Here is a 25,360-nt window from a genome sequence, read left to right as displayed (position 1 = left end):
AAGCTCTTTATTTCTGAATCATGTTTCAGTCGTTTCAGATTCATGTCTTTCATCGCTGATTAATTTTACTCTCAACAGAAGAAATCATCAAAGCCCAAGATCATCCCTCACCGCAGAGGCTCTAAGGTGAAACACTGCATTACTGACATCTGTAGCGATCAAGCATTGTATCTGTGTTTTTGCATTATACAAGAATATAATATTTACTTGATAAAATAATTAATCATCATCATTATCTTTGCTTTTTTAAATAATACAATAATTTATTCTATTTTTTTTACAAAGAAATTAATTTGATTATAAATACAATAATTTTTATAACTTTAAAATGATAATGAATAAATTATTTTATTCCAATAAAATAATTCATATAATAATGTATACATCTGAAGAGATCAATAATTGTATTTTTAAATATTACAAGATTAAAAGATTATAGTAGTTACTTCACAAAATAAAAAATTATATTCATAATCTTTACTTTTTTAAATAATAAAATAATTTTTAAGATAAAATAATGTATTCTAAAAATAATTGCATGATAATTGTACTTGAATTATAGGATAATTTATAAATGTATAATTTATAAGCTTATACTTCATAAAATAAATAATAAACAGTGTACATGCAATGTTCCCCAACGTTATTTGAAACAAAAGATAAAAGAATATATTTTCTTGATAAAATAATAAATTATCTCCATATTCTTTACTTTTTAAATAATAATTAAAATATATATATATATATATATATATATATATATATATATATATATTAGTAGTAGTAGTATTGCACATTTTAATTTAAATAATAAAAACTGTACATTACAATATTATTTTAAACAAATGATCCTGTACTGTATGTTTAACCATAAGAGGAAAGGCTGCTCATTTCTAATTTCTCACACAATTATTTTAATATTTGTAATAACAAGCCTGTTTATATTTTCACTAAACACTTTCATTGACATTTCTGGTATTTAAAATACAATGAATTGATCTGCATAGATGGTTACCACGGTAAACTAACAAGAGTTTAATAAACAAAGAGTTTAATAGCATGTGCTGCCAGAGACTTTCAGCATAAACTGTGCAAATTATTGCCAGACGGTCAGTGTGTCTCTAAAACAAGCCTTTTTACTTTAACATCTCATATCTTCAGTGTTCTTATCTTACTCGTATCATATCTTCAGTGTTCTTATCTTACTCGTATCATATCTTCAGTGTTCTTATCTTCCTCGTATCATATCTTCAGTGTTCTTATCTTACTCGTCTCATATCTTCAGTGTTCTTATCTTACTCGTATCATATCTTCAGTGTTCTTATCTTACTCGTATCATCTCTTCAGTGTTCTTATCTTACTCGTATCATATCTTCAGTGTTCTTATCTTACTCGTATCATCTCTTCAGTGTTCTTATCTTACTCGTCTCATATCTTCAGTGTTCTTATCTTACTCGTCTCATATCTTCAGTGTTCTTATCTTACTCGTATCATATCTTCAGTGTTCTTATCTTACTCGTATCATATCTTCAGTGTTCTTATCTTCCTCGTATCATCTCTTCAGTGTTCTTATCTTACTCGTATCATATCTTCAGTGTTCTTATCTTCCTCGTATCATCTCTTCAGTGTTCTTATCTTACTCGTATCATATCTTCAGTGTTCTTATCTTACTCGTATCATATCTTCAGTGTTCTTATCTTACTCGTATCATATCTTCAGTGTTCTTATCTTACTCGTATCATATCTTCAGTGTTCTTATCTTACTCGTATCATATCTTCAGTGTTCTTATCTTACTCGTCTCATATCTTCAGTGTTCTTATCTTACTCGTATCATCTCTTCAGTGTTCTTATCTTACTCGTCTCATATCTTCAGTGTTCTTATCTTACTCGTCTCATATCTTCAGTGTTCTTATCTTACTCGTATCATATCTTCAGTGTTCTTATCTTCCTCGTATCATCTCTTCAGTGTTCTTATCTTACTCGTATCATATCTTCAGTGTTCTTATCTTACTCGTATCATATCTTCAGTGTTCTTATCTTACTCGTATCATATCTTCAGTGTTCTTATCTTACTCGTATCATATCTTCAGTGTTCTTATCTTACTCGTATCATATCTTCAGTGTTCTTATCTTACTCGTATCATATCTTACTCGTATCATATCTTCAGTGTTCTTATCTTACTCGTATCATCTCTTCAGTGTTCTTATCTTACTCGTATCATATCTTCAGTGTTCTTATCTTACTCGTATCATCTCTTCAGTGTTCTTATCTTACTCGTATCATATCTTCAGTGTTCTTATCTTCCTCGTATCATATCTTCAGTGTTCTTATCTTACTCGTCTCATATCTTCAGTGTTCTTATCTTCCTCGTATCATCTCTTCAGTGTTCTTATCTTACTCGTATCATATCTTCAGTGTTCTTATCTTACTCGTATCATATCTTCAGTGTTCTTATCTTACTCGTATCATATCTTACTCGTATCATATCTTCAGTGTTCTTATCTTACTCGTATCATATCTTCAGTGTTCTTATCTTACTCGTATCATCTCTTCAGTGTTCTTATCTTACTCGTATCATATCTTCAGTGTTCTTATCTTTCTCGTATCATATCTTCAGTGTTCTTATCTTCCTCGTATCATCTCTTCAGTGTTCTTATCTTACTCGTATCATCTCTTCAGTGTTCTTATCTTACTCGTATCATATCTTCAGTGTTCTTATCTTACTCGTATCATATCTTCAGTGTTCTTATCTTACTCGTATCATATCTTCAGTGTTCTTATCTTCCTCGTATCATATCTTCAGTGTTCTTATCTTACTCGTCTCATATCTTCAGTGTTCTTATCTTACTCGTCTCATATCTTCAGTGTTCTTATCTTACTCGTATCATCTCTTCAGTGTTCTTATCTTACTCGTATCATATCTTCAGTGTTCTTATCTTACTCGTATCATATCTTCAGTGTTCTTATCTTACTCGTCTCATATCTTCAGTGTTCTTATCTTACTCGTATCATATCTTCAGTGTTCTTATCTTACTCGTATCATATCTTCAGTGTTCTTATCTTACTCGTATCATCTCTTCAGTGTTCTTATCTTACTCGTATCATATCTTCAGTGTTCTTATCTTACTCGTCTCATATCTTCAGTGTTCTTATCTTACTCGTATCATATCTTCAGTGTTCTTATCTTACTCGTATCATATCTTCAGTGTTCTTATCTTCCTCGTATCATATCTTCAGTGTTCTTATCTTACTCGTATCATATCTTCAGTGTTCTTATCTTACTCGTATCATATCTTCAGTGTTCTTATCTTACTCGTCTCATATCTTCAGTGTTCTTATCTTACTCGTATCATATCTTCAGTGTTCTTATCTTCCTCGTATCATATCTTCAGTGTTCTTATCTTACTCGTATCATATCTTCAGTGTTCTTATCTTACTCGTATCATATCTTCAGTGTTCTTATCTTACTCGTATCATATCTTCAGTGTTCTTATCTTACTCGTCTCATATCTTCAGTGTTCTTATCTTACTCGTATCATATCTTCAGTGTTCTTATCTTCCTCGTATCATATCTTCAGTGTTCTTATCTTACTCGTCTCATATCTTCAGTGTTCTTATCTTACTCGTCTCATATCTTCAGTGTTCTTATCTTACTCGTATCATATCTTCAGTGTTCTTATCTTACTCGTATCATCTTTTCAGTGTTCTTATCTTACTCGTATCATCTCTTCAGTGTTCTTATCTTACTCGTATCATATCTTCAGTGTTCTTATCTTACTCGTATCATATCTTCAGTGTTCTTATCTTACTCGTCTCATATCTTCAGTGTTCTTATCTTACTCGTCTCATATCTTCAGTGTAATTATCTTACTCGTCTCATATCTTCAGTGTTCTTATCTTACTCGTATCATCTCTTCAGTGTTCTTATCTTACTCGTATCATATCTTCAGTGTTCTTATCTTACTCGTCTCATATCTTCAGTGTTCTTATCTTACTCGTATCATCTCTTCAGTGTTCTTATCTTACTCGTCTCATATCTTCAGTGTTCTTATCTTACTCGTATCATATCTTCAGTGTTCTTATCTTACTCGTCTCATATCTTCAGTGTTCTTATCTTACTCGTATCATATCTTCAGTGTTCTTATCTTACTCGTATCATATCTTCAGTGTTCTTATCTTACTCGTCTCATATCTTCAGTGTTCTTATCTTACTCGTATCATATCTTCAGTGTTCTTATCTTACTCGTCTCATATCTTCAGTGTTCTTATCTTCCTCGTATCATATCTTCAGTGTTCTTATCTTACTCGTCTCATATCTTCAGTGTTCTTATCTTACTCGTATCATATCTTCAGTGTTCTTATCTTACTCGTATCATATCTTCAGTGTTCTTATCTTACTCGTCTCATATCTTCAGTGTTCTTATCTTCCTCGTATCATATCTTCAGTGTTCTTATCTTACTCGTCTCATATCTTCAGTGTTCTTATCTTACTCGTATCATCTCTTCAGTGTTCTTATCTTACTCGTCTCATATCTTCAGTGTTCTTATCTTACTCGTATCATATCTTCAGTGTTCTTATCTTACTCGTCTCATATCTTCAGTGTTCTTATCTTACTCGTATCATCTCTTCAGTGTTCTTATCTTACTCGTCTCATATCTTCAGTGTTCTTATCTTACTCGTATCATATCTTCAGTGTTCTTATCTTACTCGTATCATCTCTTCAGTGTTCTTATCTTACTCGTCTCATATCTTCAGTGTTCTTATCTTACTCGTATCATATCTTCAGTGTTCTTATCTTACTCGTCTCATATCTTCAGTGTTCTTATCTTACTCGTATCATCTCTTCAGTGTTCTTATCTTACTCGTCTCATATCTTCAGTGTTCTTATCTTATTGGTCTCATATCTTCAGTGTTCTTATCTTACTCGTATCATCTCTTCAGTGTTCTTATCTTATTGGTCTCATATCTTCAGTGTTCTTATCTTACTCGTATCATATCTTCAGTGTTCTTATCTTACTCGTCTCATATCTTCAGTGTTCTTATCTTACTCGTATCATATCTTCAGTGTTCTTATCTTACTCGTATCATATCTTCAGTGTTCTTATCTTACTCGTATCATCTCTTCAGTGTTCTTATCTTACTCGTCTCATATCTTCAGTGTTCTTATCTTACTCGTATCATATCTTCAGTGTTCTTATCTTACTCGTATCATCTCTTCAGTGTTCTTATCTTACTCGTATCATATCTTCAGTGTTCTTATCTTACTCGTCTCATATCTTCAGTGTTCTTATCTTACTCGTATCATCTCTTCAGTGTTCTTATCTTACTCGTCTCATATCTTCAGTGTTCTTATCTTACTCGTCTCATATCTTCAGTGTTCTTATCTTACTCGTATCATATCTTCAGTGTTCTTATCTTACTCGTATCATCTCTTCAGTGTTCTTATCTTACTCGTATCATATCTTCAGTGTTCTTATCTTACTCGTCTCATATCTTCAGTGTTCTTATCTTACTCGTATCATCTCTTCAGTGTTCTTATCTTACTCGTCTCATATCTTCAGTGTTCTTATCTTACTCGTATCATATCTTCAGTGTTCTTATCTTACTCGTATCATCTTTTCAGTGTTCTTATCTTACTCGTATCATCTCTTCAGTGTTCTTATCTTACTCGTATCATATCTTCAGTGTTCTTATCTTACTCGTATCATCTTTTCAGTGTTCTTATCTTACTCGTATCATATCTTCAGTGTTCTTATCTTACTCGTATCATATCTTCAGTGTTCTTATCTTACTCGTCTCATATCTTCAGTGTTCTTATCTTACTCGTATCATCTCTTCAGTGTTCTTATCTTACTCGTCTCATATCTTCAGTGTTCTTATCTTACTCGTATCATATCTTCACTGTTCTTATCTTACTCGTATCATCTTTTCAGTGTTCTTATCTTACTCGTATCATCTCTTCAGTGTTCTTATCTTTCTCGTATCATATCTTACTCGTATCATATCTTCAGTGTTCTTATCTTACTCGTATCATATCTTCAGTGTTCTTATCTTACTCGTCTCATATCTTCAGTGTTCTTATCTTACTCGTATCATATCTTCAGTGTTCTTATCTTACTCGTCTCATATCTTCAGTGTTCTTATCTTACTCGTATCATATCTTACTCGTCTCATATCTTCAGTGTTCTTATCTTACTCGTATCATATCTTACTCGTATCATATCTTACTCGTCTCATATCTTCAGTGTTCTTATCTTACTCGTCTCATATCTTCAGTGTTCTTATCTTACTCGTATCATATCTTCAGTGTTCTTATCTTACTCGTATCATATCTTCAGTGTTCTTATCTTACTCGTCTCATATCTTCAGTGTTCTTATCTTACTCGTATCATATCTTCAGTGTTCTTATCTTACTCGTATCATATCTTCAGTGTTCTTATCTTACTCGTATCATATCTTCAGTGTTCTTATCTTACTCGTATCATATCTTCAGTGTTCTTATCTTACTCGTATCATATCTTCAGTGTTCTTATCTTACTCGTATCATATCTTCAGTGTTCTTATCTTACTCGTCTCATATCTTCAGTGTTCTTATCTTACTCGTATCATATCTTCAGTGTTCTTATCTTCCTCGTATCATATCTTCAGTGTTCTTATCTTACTCGTATCATATCTTCAGTGTTCTTATCTTACTCGTCTCATATCTTCAGTGTTCTTATCTTACTCGTCTCATATCTTCAGTGTTCTTATCTTACTCGTATCATATCTTCAGTGTTCTTATCTTACTCGTATCATATCTTCAGTGTTCTTATCTTACTCGTATCATCTCTTCAGTGTTCTTATCTTACTCGTATCATATCTTCAGTGTTCTTATCTTACTCGTATCATCTCTTCAGTGTTCTTATCTTACTCGTATCATATCTTCAGTGTTCTTATCTTACTCGTATCATCTCTTCAGTGTTCTTATCTTACTCGTATCATATCTTCAGTGTTCTTATCTTACTCGTATCATATCTTCAGTGTTCTTATCTTACTCGTCTCATATCTTCAGTGTTCTTATCTTACTCGTATCATATCTTCAGTGTTCTTATCTTACTCGTATCATATCTTCAGTGTTCTTATCTTACTCGTATCATATCTTCAGTGTTCTTATCTTATTGGTCTCATATCTTCAGTGTTTCTGCTGTTGTTTTACACCTGCAGGCGAAACACACTGAATCTTCAGCTAAAGGATTCCCTGCAGCCTATCAGGTTGGTTTAGAGCTACACTGGACATCAATAATACATTTATTATGTTAAATATGCGTATCGTTTGACCTTTGACCTTACTGAATTGTCTTATTAGGATGATTTTACGTCCTCGTCAAAAACTGCTGATCTCATGGCTTTTGGACCGATGAAAGATGAAGATGTGGACTTCAAACCGGTACGACACACACGTTTGACTTTGTGCTGTGATTTCACCTCAATGTCCACCGTATCTTTATTATATTTATTTCTTATTTTATTTTACAGAAGCAAACACAGAAATTCAAGCCTCCTGTGCCACATCGACCATCAAAGGTATGATAAATATAATATATATGTATATATGTATGAAATATAGCTGGTACTTTAGATTTAAAGCCTGGATTTTAAAGCCATAAACCAAACAGCAAATTATCTGTTTAGAACAATATAATACTTTATATATAATTTATGTTTTAATAAATCAATTACAAATGTATCCATTAAAAAAATAAAAGTATTTAATAAAATAATTAATAAATTAGTATTTAAATTATATAAATTATTTTATTTTAAAATTATTATAAATTATATTATTTATTAAGAATATGCAGATATAGGGCCCTCTCTTGCACCCAGCGCAATTGACTTTGTACACCGACGCATGTATCATTTCTTATTTTGCACCCGCGCACAGCGGACCTTTCCCTCCACAGACGCACGCTGGTAAATTAGGGAATGAACTTGCGCTCCCGGGGGCGGTTCAGGGAAAAGAGGAGGCGTGATCCGGCGCAAACGTTCCCTGGTGCTATTTTGCAGTTTCAGAAAACAATTCCTCCACTGACCAGGAGAAACCTCGTCTAAAGTCAGCGGCGCGGTGCGCATGTTATTCAGATGCTATTTTAAGGGCGCATGCTTGGCCATAATCAATGTAGCATGTGCACTTTGCTTATCTCATCTTCACACAGATGCAGCAGTTCTCATTTTTAGAAAATCATACATTATTACAAGGAAAAATATTACCACACGAGGGAAATCATTGTTGTGTCCATGAAGATGTGAAAAAATAGGCATAAATCTAGCTTACACATTTACCCAAATTATTATACGCCTGTTTAACCGAAGCTAATCTGGGTGTGTTTCTCCATCCCCAATGTCACTTCTCTGTGTTTTTACGGCCCTGACGAGAACGTCGGTCTCCTCGGCTGTGAACCGCTCCTGGCAAACCCGCCGTTATAATAGCAATCCGCCATGGAACAAGCGCGCCTGCTCTTAAAGGGAATGTGAGATGATGCTCTGATTGGTTTATTTCACGTTACGCCCAAACCACACCTATGAGTAATGAAGCGACTTCAGACCAACCCCTTTTAGATTTGCATCGGGCGCAAGAGTCATTTATCCCGCCGGTATAATAGCAACAGCGCCCGAGATCCACCCACAAAGTTACTTGCGTTTCGCGCTTGATACTTGCGTTTCAGACCGTTAAAATAGGGCCCAATGTATTATCTTACTAAGTAAATATTATTGCATTGCTTTTTTTCCAAATACAAATAAAAGGGAAAACTATTATTTAGACATTCGAGACTTAAATTAAACAGAATATTTGGACACTTTAATAATGTTCAATTCCTGTCTCTATGAAGCCCCTCCTTCTGAAAAGCACACTGTGCTCTGATTGGTCGGCTGGATCGGTGTGTTGTGATTGGTCGAGCGCTTCGAATGTGTTTGGGAAATGTCCCGCCCCTTACCATAACCGCCAGTTTAACACACTACTAACTAACTCTACCAGGCCCCGCCCCTTTATTCTGCATATGAATAATTATAACGAGGAATATTGTTCGGAAGAGACTCAAGACTACAATGGAGGCGTTTCTGGAGTTCAGTTCTGTTTAATCTACATAACTCTCATCTTTGCTGATTTCTGAAGGACACTTCTGCAGCTGATCTGAAGTCTCCACACGGTCCTCCAGCGATGGACTCAAAGGTATTCTCACTGGTCTTTTGCAGAGGTGAAGACAGGGATCAGGATCTGGACCGTGAGCCTCTGTGAATTCAAGTCTTACAATATCTTACTATTTAAAAAGGCATGTGTTCTGTTCGCAGTCCTTTTCCAAAGATCCCTTTTTGGAAGGAGACTTGGATCTCGGCGCTTCACTCCATGACAAGCACCCGGTAAATCCATTTCCATTGATGTTGATGTTTTCTGTTTCAGTGAACGACAGTGTTGGACTTTATACTGAGACTAAACCTCAGTCTGGACGTTATTAATACACAAGAGAGTGTCTGATGATGGTAGTATTTATCAGGCCGAGATGAGGGAGAAATCAAAACATTCATTCCAAATATATCAAAGAAAGCACACAAGCACTCTGACATTTGTGGGATATTTAAGAAAAAAAAAAATGTATATATATATTTTTTTTTAATTTGTTGTTAGATGTTTTTATATCTTATTATATATTTTTTTATTATTTCTATTTTTAAAATATAAAAAATTATGTTGTTTTATTTTTATTATTTATTTTATTTTGTTTTATATATATATTATATATATATATATATATATATATATATATATATATATATATATATATATATATATATATATATATATATATATACAGTCGTGGTCAAAATTGATGGCACCCCTGATAAATATGATAAAAAATGGCTGTAAAAAATAAATCTGCATTGTTTATCCTTTTGATCTTTCATTCAAAAAATTCACAAAAATCTAAACTTTCATTGAAGTAAAAGAATTGAAGGTGGGGGGGGGGGGAAATCACATTATAAAATAAATGTTTTTCTCCAAAACACGCTGGCCATAATTGTTGGCACCCCTAGAATTTTTTATGAGAAAAATATCTCTGAAGTATATTCCCATTAATATTTACCTTTTTTAGCACACCAGGGTGACTAGGAACATGAAATTGTCCAGCTATGACTTCTTGTTTCACAGGAGTTTAAATATGAGGAAACACAAAGGCCAAATCCCCTTAATCATCCATCACAATGAGTAAAACCAAAGAATATAGTTCTGATGTGCAGCAAAAGATTGTTGAGCTTCACAAAATAGAAAGTGGCTGTAAGAAAATATCTAAAGAATTGAAAATCCCCATTTCCATCATCAGGGCAATAATTAAGAAGTCATAATCAACTAAAGATGTTACGAATCTGCCAGGAAGAGGACGTGTGTCTATATTGTCTTAATGCACGGCGAGGATGAAAGTTTGAGTGGCCAAAGACTCTCCAAGGACCACAGATGGAGAATTGCAGAGATTAGTTGAGTCTTGGGGGTCAGAAAGCCTAAAAAAAATGATCAAACAACCCCTACATCCCCACATGTTGTTTGGGAGGGTTTAAAAAAAAAACTCCTCGCTCATCCAAAAACAAACTCCAGCATATTCATTTGTCAGACACGACTGGATCTTCAAGAAGGACCGGATTCTATGGTCAGATAAGATGAAAAAAAAAGGGCTTTTTGGCAGCAAACCCAGCAGATGTGTTTGGTGCAAACAGGGATGAAGAGTACCCCATGCCTACGGTTAAATACACTGCTGGATCTTATATGTTGTGGGCCTATTTATTTGCTGGAGGTCCTGGACATCTGGTTCAGATACATGGTATTATGGATTCTAGCAAATACAAACAGATAAAAAATCAAAACCTGACGGCCTCTGCTAGAAATCTTATAATGGGCCGTGGTTGGATCTTCCTTCAGGACAACGGTCAAAAACAAACATCAAAATCAACACAAAAATGGGTAACTGAGCACAAAATGAAGCTTCTGCCATGACCGTCCCAGTCCCCTAAACTGAACACTATAGAAAATGAATGGGCTGAACTGAAGAGGAGAAGCACCAACATGAACTTGTGAATCTGAAGGATCTGGAGAGATCCTGTATGGAGGAATGGTCTCTGATCTCTTGTCAGTTATTCTCCAAACTCATCAGGCATTATAGAAGACTCAGATCTGTTATCTTGGCAAAAGGAGGTTGCAAAAAGTATTTAATAACAGGGTGCCAACAATTATGGCCATGTGTTTTGGAGAAAAACATTTATTTTATAATGTGATTATACCCCCCCCCCCCCCCACACACACTTTCAATTATTTTACTTCAATGAAAGGTTAGATTTTTGTGAATTTTTTGAATGAAAGATCAAAAGGATAAACAATGCAGATTTATTTTTTACAGCCATTTTTTATCATATTTATCAGGGGTGCCATCAATTTTGACCACGACTGTATATATTTATATATATATATATAGTACAGGTCAAAAGTTTGGAAAAATTACGTTTTTTTATACTTTTGAAAGAAGTCTCTAATGCTTATCAAAGCTGCATTTATTTGATAAAAAATACAGAAAAAAAAAAAAAAAAGTAATATTGTGAAATATTATTACAACTTAAAATAATAGTTTTCTATTTGAATATACTTTAAAAAAATAATTTATTCCTGTGATGCAAAGCTGAATTTTCAGCATCATTACTCCAGTCTTCAGTGTCACATGTGACATCCAGTCTATCACATGATCCTTTAGAAATCACTCTAATGTTCTGATTTATTATGAGTGTTGGAAATAGTTCTGCTGCCTAATATATTTGATGAATAAAAGGTTAAAAAGAACTTCATTTATTCAAAATAAAAAAAATATTTTCTAATAATATAAATCTTCTTTACTTTCACTTTTTATCAATTTAACACATCCTTGCTGAATAAAAGTATTGATTTATTTCAAAAAAAGAAAGAAAAAAAATTACTGACCCCAAATTACTGACCAGTAGTGTATATTGTTGTTACAAAAGATTTATATTTTTAAAACATTTGCTTCTTTTATTTTTTTTCTTTACTTTTTATTCATCAAGTATCCTAAAAAAGTATCACAGGTTATGAAAAAATATTAAGCAGCAGAACTGTTTCCAACTTTGATAATGAATCAGAATATTAGAATGATTTCTAAAGGATCATGTGATAGACTGGAGTAATGATACTGAAAATTCAGCTTTGCATCACAGAAATAAATGATAATTTAAAGTAGAATAAATTGAAAACCAATTATTTTAAATTGTAATATTATATCACAATATTACATTTTTTTTCTGTATTTTTTATCAAATAAATGCAGGCTTGATGAGCAGAAGAAACTTCTTTCAAAAACATAAAAAATAGTTTCCAAACTTTTGACCTGTACTGTATGTATGTATGTATATATATATATATATATATATATATATATATATATATATATATATATATATATATATATATATATATATATATATATATATATATATATATATATATATATATATATATATATAATAAAATATAAAAAATAAAATAACATAAAAAATGTTATATTTAAAAAATAGAAATAATGTAAAATAAAATAAAAATGTAAAATGAGATATAGAAATATCAAACAACAAATAAAAAAATGAAATAAATATATAAAATAAAATAATATAAAAGTTATGTTAATTTTAAAAGTTAAAATAAAATAACAAAATAAAATAAAAAAATACAATATAAAATACAAAATAACATAAATAACAAAAAATATAAAATAGCACAAAAATAATATATATAGAAAAAAAAGTGTTTAAATGAAATATATATATATATATATATATATATATATATATATATATATATATATATATATATATATATATATATATATATATATATATATATATATATATATATATATATATATTTCCAAAGCAGTGTTTCTTTAATATATTGTCATTGTCTGTACATGTCTGTGACCAGCAGATGTCAGTGTTAATTCAGTGTCTTTGAAAATAGATACTAATACAGTTTTAATAATATACTTAAAAAAAAAAAAACATTTAAATTTCATTTAAAGTTTTATTAATTTTGTTCTTTTGTCTTTTTTTCAAATATGTTGAGATAGTTTTATACATTTCTATGTTTTTATTATTTTGTTAGAACACTGATATCTTGGCAATGCAAACTTTGTTAACTTGAGAACGCACAGTCAGGAAGTTTGAGTGAGTTTGAAAAGCTAAGTAGTTTTAACTTTAAAGCAGTTTGTAAAGCTCAAAAGTGTGAAGGTTTTTAGGCCATTCATCCTCTCAGATATAAGCTAGTGGGTTGCTAGGGCTTTCTGGGTGGTTGCTAAGGTGTTGCTATGCGATTGCTAGGGTGTTCAGGGTGGCTTGATAGACTTTGAGTTACACATGATTTCCTGTTGTAGATTCCAGAGGTTGATGACGAGAGAAACACGGGGGGGATCGATGATGGACAGGTAGAAGAGAAAGATCCGTCGTCTTTCTGTTCGTCTTTCATTTTCATTATTTTAGTCACTGTTATTCTTTTTTTTTTTTTATCAGAAACACAAAAAGAAGGTCAAAGTCAAGTTTGTTCCTCAAAGAGGGTTTGTCATCGGTCTATCCAGGGTAAGTCTGTTTTCTTTGATGGCTTATATTACATTAGATTATATTATGTGTTTTTAATGAGAGTTTTGTGTTTGTCATTGGGTTGTCAAGGCTGATAATGAGCCGACGGAGGGAACGCCACATTTCAAGGTATTTTCAGAAGACAATTCTGTTCACTCTAAAATATGCTGGGTCGTTTCAACCCACGTTTGGTTGGGTTAACATTTTTAATACTTTTTTAACCCAACGGTTGGGTCAAACGTGGGTTGAAACGACCCAGCATTTTTGAGAGTGAACTTACTGGACACTGTGCAGTATATACTGTATTTTAATGCAATATTAATAAATGTAATGCATTATACAACGATAAACAGTGCAGTTCGTTCTTTAAAGCATCTCGTCACGCCGATGCTGAATTCAGCAGGTTTCATCTGTGCAAACATAAAGGCCCTTTCACTATGGCAAGCCGTTTGAACTTTTATTCATTTCCAGGATATTCATTCTTGATATCAAAAAATCAGTTTTCACTAGTTAAAATGATAATTATTGATATCAGGAATTAGATTTCTACTAGAAACAATGGCATTTTTTTTATATCAGGAATTACATTTCCACTTGTAACAATAATTATTGATATCAACAATTGAATTTCAACTAGTAAAAACTATAATTCTTGATATCTGTAATTGTATTTTCACTAGTGAAATGTCACCATAGGCTGCCATTCAAAATCAATTGTTGATATCAAGAATTAATTTCTTACTAGTTGAAATTCCAATTTCACATATCAGAAATACAATTCTTACTAGTAAAAAACGTTTTTATTAACTACTTTATTTTTTTATTACATTCATTTATTTATTTTTAATTCGTGAATTACAGACGAACGACGAAAAAATGTCTTCATGCCTTAAAATATCTTGACTGTAACTCGACACCCTTGCCTCATTTAGTATGCGCGGTTCTATGAATATGCAAATGAGCCCCACCTCCACTCACTCACTCAGCTCAGAGATCCACTGGTTGACGATCACACGTTGATCTGATTGGTTACAAGGTAGTTTGTGACGTCAGAAACACCAGCGATTTCAAAGTGTGTTTTTGAGACTGTCTTTGGTTCACTGCAGTTTTAAGGAGGAAATACTCAGCAATGCTGTTGACTTATGAACTTACACATGCTTTGTCTTAAAGCACATTAAAAACACCACATAGACACATAAACAACATTAAAAGCTGGATTTTCACCAGAGGGGGACTTTAAGATCAGTGTTTGCACTGTATTACACTGCAGAAGATACTGAACTGATGTATAACGGTGTGTTGCAGGAGAACGAGGATGAACTGAAGGGAGCTTGTGGTTTCACTCCTCATCCACATCTCAAGGTTTGTCCGAATCGTACGGATGTTTGTGGAAAGCTCAGATGTGTGTGTGTGGGATTATTAACACTGTGATTTTAGGATCCCGACGGGACGGATGAGCTGAAGGGAATGAGCGTTTACACTGAAGACACGTCTCTGAGAAGTTATTCACCAAACCATTTTAAGGTTCAAACTAGGTTCAATACTCTGTTTCTGGTCACTTCTAGTGAGGTTATTATTGCTCATATGAACTGGGTTTTTTTCTTCCAGAGTTCATATTCCAATGGGTTTACGAGTCCGTCTTCATGGGATTCAAAGGTAGGGCATTGATAGGAAGCAAAACTCATTTTTAAACCAGAACTGATTCAGAAGCATCACTGGTTTAGTTTGATCTTTTCAGGCATCCGATCTCTTCACGACGTCAGACTTCAGTGACAAACACCAGGAGACGCCAGACTGTCGACCCGTACGTTTAAACCACGCTCTCATGATCTCGGTCAAGCTTTCAGTTGCTTTTATTCATTTTTGATCTGTTTGTACAGAAGAAACCGCCGAAGTTTAAAGTCCCCCGTTTACCCCGCAGACAGTCAAAGGTAAATCAGCAAACTTGTTATTCCAGCACTTCCAGTTAAACTTCGTTAAACGAGAAACTAGTTCAATAAAATCAAATGTTTTATTACATATTATTTTTATATTTCCCATTTTCATTTTAGTTAAAGTTTTAGTAAGTTTGTTAGTTTTGTCTGTTTCTGTTTTGTTTTTTGAATTATAATATATAATATATAATGTACTTTTTGTAAATTAAACGAAATGTTGCCTTTTTTTTATAAAATAAATATATTTTTATATATTTTAATTAGCATTTATTTTATTTAACATATACATGCTATATCATTAACATTATTCTAGTTTTTATTATTATTTTAAATTCGTTTTTATTTTTATATCTTTCATTTGTTATTTGTATTCGTTTTTTATATAATATATTAAACATACATATAGTTTTATACAGTTTTTAAAATACTATAAAGCTCTACAGTTTTTTTTTTTTCAGTTTTAGTTTTAGTTATTTTAACACCAAGTTAAACTCATAGAAAGTATATAAAAACATTTTATTTCAACTAGTATTTCCTTTTTAGTCAACGTTAATTTTATTTCAACTTATAAAATGTGTCTTATGGTTTTAGTTGACAATAATAACCATGGCTTCAGTTTGCATAGTTTTTGGTGTATTTAAAAATCAGTTCTGACCATTTTGGGAATATTTAATGATCTACAAAAGCAATAAATAGCATTTAAATGGGCAGCTGACTTCCACACACTGTCATTCGTGTTTTCTAGAGCATTGAAGACCCTGAGATCAGGCCGACTAAAGATCACGAGGAGGTGAGAGCTCGTCTGTTCACTTCCGCATGTTTCACATATTTCTCAAATTTCCACTTGATCTTATTTCAAAGGAATGTTCTTGCTCCAGTTCAGATTCTCTGATCTGATCTGATCTGATGATTTAGACGTGGTTTCACTTGTGGTTAGCATTCTTACCGCAGAAAACTAGTTTTACTTTTCTGTATGAATGAGCTCTTTGATATCAATGAAAGATGTCGGGTTATTCAAGTCTCAAACTAGTAGTACTAGAGTGGTAACTATATAAAACACAAGTAAATACAAGTAAATAAATATAATTACAAATTATATTTGTATAATAATATATATATATATATATATATATATATATATATATATATATATATATATATATATATATATATATATATATATATATATATATATATACACAGTGTAAAAAAAGTTATGACAACAATAATTTATTAATTTAATTTATTTTAACTCATCAAAATTAAGCACTTTTCAACTATTTTAAATCCATAGTTTTTATTTAAAAAAAAAAAAAAGTTTTAAGTCAGTTTAATGTAATTTAAGTTTAAATGACTTAATTACTTACAAATTTAAGGCAACAACTTTTTCTCAGTGTATTTATCTTATTATTCATATGTGTATTCATGTTTTTATTTATGTTCATAATTATATTCAGTTTTTACATTAATTTATTCATTTTTTAAATTAGTTAACATTTTAGTCCATCTTGTTAATTAAAAAAAAAATATATATTTATATAATATGTATATATTTATATTTATATTATAATTATATTTTGTATTATATGTATAAATATAAATACAAATATTATTTGTACATAATATTTATATTTATTCATATGCTTACTTATTTATATTTATATATGTTTTTGTTTATAATTATATTCAAAATTTTTACTTGTATTTATATATTCATGAGTGACAAGTCAAAATAATTTTATGCTGTAATCAAAAATATGCCACATATGCTGTTGATAAGTTTTGATGGTTGTCCTGGTTAAATGTCCCGCTCTTTCTGCAGATGATGAAGCCTCCTCTTCTTAAAGTGCCGCCGCTGTCTCGCCGAGACTCAAAGGTGCCTCTTCTTTCTCCTCATCTCACTATGTAAATGTTAGTATTGTCCTGAAAGCGCTGACGTGTGACATCTGTAGGCCGTGGAGGAGGACGAGGTCCCTCAAAAGGGTGCAGATTTGTTCAGGGCCGGAGACCTGGAGCCGGAAGAGGACTTCGGATGGGAGGAATACACACCGGTATCTGTTATCTTTTCACTCTCATGCTTTTATGTTGTTCACGCAAACGAGTTTAGCGCTGACGGTCCCTCTCACACAGGACAATAAACCACAGAAACCTAAAGAAACTGACACGCATCGCAGAGGGTCAAAGGTTAGAGTGCCTTCATCTCTATATACTGTACGATAAACTCCTTCACTACCACTTCATCTGGTATAAATCCTGCCTTTTTCAGGATGCTTTTCCCGAAGACTTTCTGGAATCTCCTGGTGCCACGTCTGGAAATTATTACCTGTCTGACGCTGCTAAGGTATTGAGCAACAATATAGTAGAAGGGTCCCGTTTGTTTTATTTTTTATTTTTCTGGATTCCTTTTTTTTTTTTTTTTTTTTTTTTTGACTCCAATTTAGTGGTATATTACATTTTAGTAATCAAAAAGCATGTCTAATTAATTGAAATCATTAAACTTATACCTTATATTTCAAAGGCCCTATGAAATACATTTAATTTTTTTATCTCAAATTCCATTTTTATTTTTCACCAAATTCTGGGTTTTCTGTTTTAAGCTTAAGCTGTGCATTTAAATGGTTTAATTACATTTTAATAATAAAAAAGCATGTCTAATTAATTTAATTCATAAAAACAACAATTTATATATAAAACAAAAAGGTATAAAACATTAATTTAATTGACCTTTTAATCATATGAAATTAAACAAACTTTTTTTTGTTTAATTTAACACAACAGCTTTACTGTCAAAATTAAAACGTTTAATTATTTCATTAAAAAAAAAAAGCTTTAATAATAATTTATAATTTATTTTATTTAATTGTACTATACAACATTAATATATTTCTGTCACAATTTCTGCAAGTTGAACCGAACTTTTATTTTGACGGGTTTGCCATGAAGACCTTTCCGTGTTTACGTTATGATGATAGTTTTTCTGTGTCAGTGCGATTTAAGTTTACTGATCTGCTTTTTATTTATTCATCAATATTTGACAAATTCCGTGATCCGGGTAACGTTAAATTCTATTTTATGACTGGATTCGGCAATTCTGATTTCCGTTTTCGCGGAATGCGGACGATACATATTTCTGTGTGATTATATTCGTCATATCTCTGTCTCTGGTATTTTCGTCTCATTTATCCATCACATCTCTCTCTGTAAGGCTGAGTGGATGTCGGCTCAGATGGACATCAAACGACATATAGATCAAGAGGAAGAGCAGAAGCGTGAGGAAGAGGAGGATGAAGGGGTCAGTGATCATGCTAGTAGCATAAATTAGTACATTGCTAGCATGTTTTAGCATATTTAGTGCAGTATTTGTGTATCTGTCACTTTCTCTTGATGTGATTCTGAAGTCTGTGTGTTTGTGATTCTTAAACGTGTGTTTGATTGGCAGGACACCGACAGTCTGATGGAGTGGTGGAATACAGTCGAGTGTGAGTCGAGATTAATTCACTAATTCACCCGCCGCTCATCAGGGGCCGGTTTCACAAAGATAGACTTTGACTATGGCTTAGATATAGTAGATAGTCAGACTTCAGATAGACATCTAAATCAGACTGTTGCACAAAGCACTGAAGACTCTGACTATCTTAAGTAGGACTACACTGCAATGCATTCTGGGTAAAATAAGACACTTTTCAAAACAAAAAAAATCATGGCGGATCGAGTAAGCGCATTCAACCGCTCAGTGCAGTTTACCCCAGCGGAGAATATGTGTTTGTTGGAGGAGTATAACAGTTACAAGGATATTTTACTTGGGAAATTTAGCGGAGAATGTAGTAACAAGAAGAAATGTTTAAATTATGAGCCATTTTCCCTTTTCTTTTGACTGTTTGTAATGTAACTGATTGTTACTGCTGGTTGCCAAGGTAACAGAGTCTTAGACCTAAGTTAGCCTGGGGGTAAGAGGTGTCTAATTCTTTTGGTCTAAATTAAGTCAGTCTTTATTTTTGTGAAACAGTCTAACTTGCATTAGACTAGTCTATGAGCAAATTTTAGACTTGTCTAACACTATAGACCGCTCTAAAATAGCTTTGTGAAACCGGCCCCAGATCGAAATCATTTCACATTCAATCTCTGTGTTTTTCAGTTTGGGATGAACTACCTTCGAACGAGAGGATCAGCTCTAAAGAGGAAGAGACCATGTAAGATTCACAATGTCATAAGATAAGATGACAAACTTCGTGTGGTCTTCAGATTAGCTCAAGAACAGTGTGTAGAAAGCTTCATTGTACTTGCGGGACTTGCCTGACTGCATTGTGCCAGGTGTAGAGTTTGGTGGAGGGGAGGGAGGGGGGGGGGGGGGGGGGGGATGGTGTGGGGTTGTTTCTCAGGGCTTGGCCCCTTAGTTCCAGTGAAAGGAACTCTTAATACTTCAGCATACCAAGACATTTTGGACAATTTCATGCTCCCAACTTTGTGGGAACAGTTTGGGGATGTTCCTGTTCCAGCATGACTGCGCTCCAGTGCCTAAAGCAGGACCATAAACACATGGATGAGGAGTTTAGGGTGGAGGAACTGGACTGGAGTCCTGACCTCAACCCGAGAGAACAGCTTTGGGATGAGTTAGAGCCGAGACTGAGAGCTTCTCGTCCAACATCAGTGCCGGACCTCACTAATGTGCTTCTATGGTCAAAACTCCCATAAACACACTCCTGAACCTTGTGGAAACCTTCCCAGAAGAGTTGAAGCTGTTAAATCTGCAAAGAACAACTCCATTTTTTTCCCTTGGTTGAACATTATTAAAGTTAGAGTTTATTTAGAGATATCAGCCGGATGGCTTGGTGCAGGCGCTAACGGATCCAAGGTGTATCTGGTAAATTACCCCACTAATAATGCCCAGAATGGAGCCAATCTCCTACAGTAGTACAAATAGGTTCTGTACTCATAAAACGAGGCATTGGAAAGTTTGTAAGTACATCAGGAGTTTATTTAAATAACACTTGCCTGACGGCTAATGCTACCGCTAATCCGGACACCGACGTCACTTCCGTGATTTGGGAAAAGCCTGTAAAAGTCCTGGCAGAAAGCGATGCATAAGGATGAAGTGTAACGATGAATTATTATTTTTTCCGAAGTGTTGACAACTTAGTGTTAACTAATAATTGTTGCAAAGTGGAACCACCAACAAAATATGACTGGATTCCTGGAACTGGGCGTTGTTACACTACATCCTTACGCATCGCTTTCTGCCAAGTTTGGTGCCATTCTGGGCATTATTAGTGGGGTAATTTACGAGATATATCACAGGATCCGTTAGCGCCTGCACTAAGACATCCGGCTGATATCTCTAAATAAGCTCTAACTTTAATAATGTTCGACCAAGGGGAAAAAAGGCTTCTGGGGGGTGTTTGGCTCGAGGTCATGGTGCAAAGGACCCTAGGTTGATTTTACTCCGAACCATCCCTTTAAACCCTACGGATCAGGAATGTTATCAAAGTTCATGTGCATGTCAAGACAGACGTTTCACAACTTTTGGCACTATAGTGTATCTCCCAATGGGGTACAAAAAAAAAATCAAATGAAAATGTATTTATGTCTCTGACCCCACTGTGGAGTTTATTCTTCTTCATTTAAGAACATTTAGATATTTAGCTGGAAAACAGACTTTTTGCAGTGTTCAATCAATCAATCAATCAACTCGTCATTGATAAAAGTCGTGCCGTTTGTCTTTGTTTTTGTCTCTTTTAAGTGTCACACATATTCTGTCCTCTTTCTCTCCTGTCAGATCGTTTAAAGCGGTGGCCGATAAGGTCCATCGCGGTCTGCGCGTGTACCTGAAGCTCTTCATGGAGCGAGCCGAGCTTCTCTACCAGCACGTGCTGATCTTATACGGCATCGCCGACGACCTCAGCAACTTCCACCATCGCACTAAGATCGCCAGCATCACGGGGGGAACGACCACGGCCGTCGGTGGAGCCGCGGCCATCGCGGGACTGGCACTGGCTCCGGTCACGCTCGGCGCTTCCATCATCATCTCGGCCATCGGACTGGGCGTCGCTACGGCGGGCGGCATCACGGCGGCGTCAGCCTCCATTTCAGACAATATCAACAACATGCATGTACGTTCACGCTCAGTAACATATTCAGGTGTTACATGATTACAAACAAACACCTTTTCTGTCATTTTGAACTATTTATATCGACTCTTTAATAAATTGACTTTGCTGATCTTTAGATCAAGCCTCGCTAACATGTACTAGATGAGTAAAGTTTGATGGCTAACTTGGATGTTTGCTTGATGTTGGATGTTTATTTCTTGCCTTTGTCTGAAAGTTTGAAATAACTTTGAAAAGCTTGAAGTTTGCAGATTTTACTTGTCAGTAGAATGTTATTAACATTCTCTAGCACATTGATAACATGTTTTATCAAGTTGCTAACATGTTTTAGCGTGATTTATCAGATTGGCTGACATGTTTTAGCATTTTGCTAGCATGATTTAGCATTTTTCAGGCATGTTTCTAGCTTGAATTAGCACATTGCTGACATGTTTTAGTATACTGCTAGCATGTTTAAACTTTTTGCTAGCATGATTTAACACAACGCTAACATTTTTAGCTTGAATTAGCACATTGCTAGCATGTTTAACATGATTTATGACTTTGCAGACATGTTTCCTGTTTGAATTAGCACATTACTAGTATGATTTCACATGTTCCTATAATGATTTAGCACATTCTGACATGTTCTAGCATATTTCTTGCATGATTTAACACATTACTAGCCTGTTTAAACAGTTTGCTTGCATGATTTAACACAATGCTAGCATTAATTAATTCATTGCTAGCATGTTTAAAACATTTTGCATGCATGATTTAACAATTTGAACATGTTTCTAGCATTTATTGCTAGCATGTTTAGCATGCTGCTAGCATGATTTAGCACATTGCTAGCACGTTTTCTTGATTTCTAGCATGTTTTACATGATAAAATTAGTGCAGATTTTACAGCAGAAAGACACGTGAAGCACGGACTGAAAATGGACGTTTGTACAATTCTACTAAACGACTTGATAAAACGGTCTAATGTTGTTTTTGCTCCATCCTCACGCAGGACCGTAAGAAGATCGAGGTAATCGTTCAGGACTACGAGGCGCAGCTGGTGGAAATGCAGCGCTCTTTACGGTTCATCATTGAAGGTCTCGGTCGACTGCGCGCTCAACCGCTGCTGCGACGCAACAACTACTACACCGGCGACTGGGAAGTGCGTCGGGCACTGCAAACCATCAGCCTCGTCACTGACCCGGTCGAGCGAGCGGAAGAGATAACTAACACTACTCTGGCCAAGCTAGCGAGTCTGCATTCAGGAATAGACAAGTACTTCACTAAAGACATGAAGGAGGTGAAGAAAGGTTGTAAGAAGGAGGTGACGGCTGAAGTGCGAAGCCTGGCTAAACAACTGCAGGAGGGTTTAGTGGAGCTCAACTCCATCCGAGAGCTGCTGCTCGATGCCACTGGGAACATCTGAAGGCCCATTGGCTGCTTTGCTGCTCATTTGCATAAAATTAAACTCTCCTCAAGGAGCTGGAAATCACCAACATAAACAAGCAATTCCGACTTTTTTTACATCTTTTTGTTTACATCTCGCAATTCTGTTTTTTTTTTTTTTTTTGGGGCATTTAATTTTTTTCTCACAATTGTGAGTTTGTCTCACAATTCAGACTTTTCTTCTCAAAATTGCAAGTTATAAACAAGAAATTCCCACTTTCTCGTAATAAAAAATACTTTTTTTTTTTTTATTCACAATTCACAGTTCCGAATTTGTCACAATACAGACTACAATACAGTATACATCTTGCAATTTTTTTTTTTTTTTTTTTTTTTTTCTGTCATAAAAAAAAAAAAAGTAATTGCGACTTTATCTCACAATTAAAAAAAAAAAAAATCTCACACTTCAAACTTTTCTTCTTAGAATTGCAAGTTTATATCTCGCAATTGCAAGACATGAAGGAGGTGAAGCTCAACTGCTCGATGCCTCTGGGAACATCTGAAGGCCCATTGGCTGCTTTGCTTCGCTGCTCATTTGCATAAAATTAAATTATCCTCAAGGAGCTGGAAATCACCAACTCTCAATAAAAATAAATGAAGTGCGGCTGCAAATCGCTTTCAGTGTGAACGAATCTTACATGGGATTGAAATTAGTTTTTCTCCTGGGAAAGAATGTCTCTTGAGGAAACAATAAATATATTCAGCATGCAAATGAGCACAAGCATGCAGGAATTTGTTTCCGCCACGGGATAAAAAAATGAAAATTGTAAACAAGCAATTCCGACTTTCTTGAAATTCTGAGTTTAAATCTTGCAATTGTGTTTTTTTTTTTTTGTTTTTTTTTTTTTTCTGCCATGGAATAAAAATTACTTTTTAATTTATTTTTTATCTCGTAATACCGAATTTGTCACAATACAGACTTTTTTTCTTTGAATTCTAATTTTACATCTCGCAATTCTGTTTTTTGTTGTGCGATACAAACTCAGAATTGTGAGTTGCAATTACCTTTTTAATTGTTTAAAAAAATTGGTGGAAATAAACTTCCATACGAGCATCCTATGCACAAATATTAATTATTAATATTAAACAAATATTAAATATTAGATTAAGAGTCCAGAAAAAGTAAGCCTGATATTTTTCCCATTTGAACAACAGTTCCCATCATGCTTTGCTGGACTACATAACCTAAACACAAATGTTGTCTGTAGTATTTCTGCATGTAGTCACAATAATCATCTTTCATGTTTAACTGTTCTGCTGTGGCCAGAGTTTGTGTTTAAAATCAGTTTTTGTTCACAATCATTACGGTGAAAATGAAGCCCACAGACAAGATGTGTTTTTATGTACAGTAATTGAGATTGTATGCTTTGGATGCAGTGCATTTTAAAGTAAATCTGTCATATGCTCTTGTTTTGCACAACTGGTATTATTACCAGCACTAAAGTTCCTTCATGTCTTCACATGGTTTTGTACAATACAGCAATGAAGATATGATGTAAATAAAGGTGATTTCAAATATGTGTGTGCATTACTTTATCAGTTATGCAACAGTTAACACTTTACATGCAACTTTTCTGAGCAGTGAAATCAAAGCGAAGAGCTCTGCAAGTTCGAGTGGAAAATCACTATTTTTCTACAAACACGCCCCGTGATCATGTGCTTTTTCGAGGAAGAGACGGTGGACTTCAGGGAAAGACTTTCTTCTTCCCTCAGGACTTGAACACACTGTTTTTAGTTGTTTTTTTGTTTCAAGCTTTCAGTACTTTTCGTATTGAAGACCTGTCAGATTTTTGCGTGCTTTTTTTGAACATCTTTGAATAAACGGACCCTTTTAAATGTGTTAGAACATTGAAAACTCCGGCTTTTTGTGTCCTTTTGTTTTCTTTTGGAAGAGAAGACTGTCTCGATCATTGTAAAGGTACGAGTTTGTTTGGTTGCGGTTAAGCGAGTTTTGTTGAGTGTGGTTATTTTTGTCATGACACTTCTATTCTTTATGGGGAAGTTGAAAGAGGAAACATATAATTAGCATTGCAAGCTGGCGAACTTTTATGTTTATGACTTGGTCTTTGAACGCATTGTCGTGTATCGTCCGAAAATTCTTTCATTTCAAAACAAGTTCGAGACCCAACACGCTTTGTTTACTTCTATCGCCTGAAGCGAAGGTTTCTTCACCGGTTACCCAATCAGACAGACAGTCTTACAACCTCATTAATATTCATGAGCCAAGCCTTGGCG

The 25,360-nt window shown here is 33.9% G+C and overlaps 2 protein-coding genes across 3 annotated transcripts in view; both read left to right on the top strand.

Moving 5' to 3' along the window:
- Positions 1–24,632, top strand: part of LOC307155324 (uncharacterized protein) — a 35,916-nt gene extending 11,284 nt beyond the window's left edge. Inside the window, exons 13-36 of the mRNA XM_079865920.1 lie at positions 79–126; positions 7,207–7,254; positions 7,349–7,429; positions 7,519–7,566; positions 9,158–9,214; positions 9,334–9,402; positions 13,458–13,508; positions 13,594–13,659; positions 13,750–13,788; positions 14,965–15,021; positions 15,097–15,183; positions 15,268–15,315; positions 15,398–15,463; positions 15,540–15,590; positions 16,339–16,383; positions 17,416–17,469; positions 17,546–17,644; positions 17,724–17,777; positions 17,860–17,934; positions 18,799–18,885; positions 19,033–19,072; positions 19,729–19,783; positions 21,367–21,700; positions 22,692–24,632. Of these exons, the coding sequence (XP_079722046.1) occupies positions 79–126; positions 7,207–7,254; positions 7,349–7,429; positions 7,519–7,566; positions 9,158–9,214; positions 9,334–9,402; positions 13,458–13,508; positions 13,594–13,659; positions 13,750–13,788; positions 14,965–15,021; positions 15,097–15,183; positions 15,268–15,315; positions 15,398–15,463; positions 15,540–15,590; positions 16,339–16,383; positions 17,416–17,469; positions 17,546–17,644; positions 17,724–17,777; positions 17,860–17,934; positions 18,799–18,885; positions 19,033–19,072; positions 19,729–19,783; positions 21,367–21,700; positions 22,692–23,105 (2,073 nt within the window). The 3' untranslated portion in view covers positions 23,106–24,632. The remainder of the gene's footprint in view (positions 1–78; positions 127–7,206; positions 7,255–7,348; positions 7,430–7,518; positions 7,567–9,157; positions 9,215–9,333; positions 9,403–13,457; positions 13,509–13,593; positions 13,660–13,749; positions 13,789–14,964; positions 15,022–15,096; positions 15,184–15,267; positions 15,316–15,397; positions 15,464–15,539; positions 15,591–16,338; positions 16,384–17,415; positions 17,470–17,545; positions 17,645–17,723; positions 17,778–17,859; positions 17,935–18,798; positions 18,886–19,032; positions 19,073–19,728; positions 19,784–21,366; positions 21,701–22,691) is intronic.
- An 84-nt stretch (positions 24,633–24,716) lies between these two features.
- The window catches only part of apold1b (apolipoprotein L domain containing 1b), a 17,232-nt gene continuing 16,588 nt past the window's right edge, over positions 24,717–25,360 (top strand). For both annotated transcript variants that reach the window (XM_079865927.1, XM_079865926.1), the window contains exon 1: positions 24,717–25,043. The gene's annotated coding sequence lies outside the window, so the exon portion shown is untranslated. The remainder of the gene's footprint in view (positions 25,044–25,360) is intronic.

The sequence above is a fragment of the Squalius cephalus genome (genome assembly GCF_949319135.1).
Source record: "Squalius cephalus genome assembly, chromosome: 3".
NCBI lineage: Eukaryota > Metazoa > Chordata > Actinopteri > Cypriniformes > Leuciscidae > Squalius > Squalius cephalus.
The sequence above is the reverse complement of the archived record's forward strand: the minus strand, read 5'-3'. Positions and strand labels throughout refer to the sequence as shown.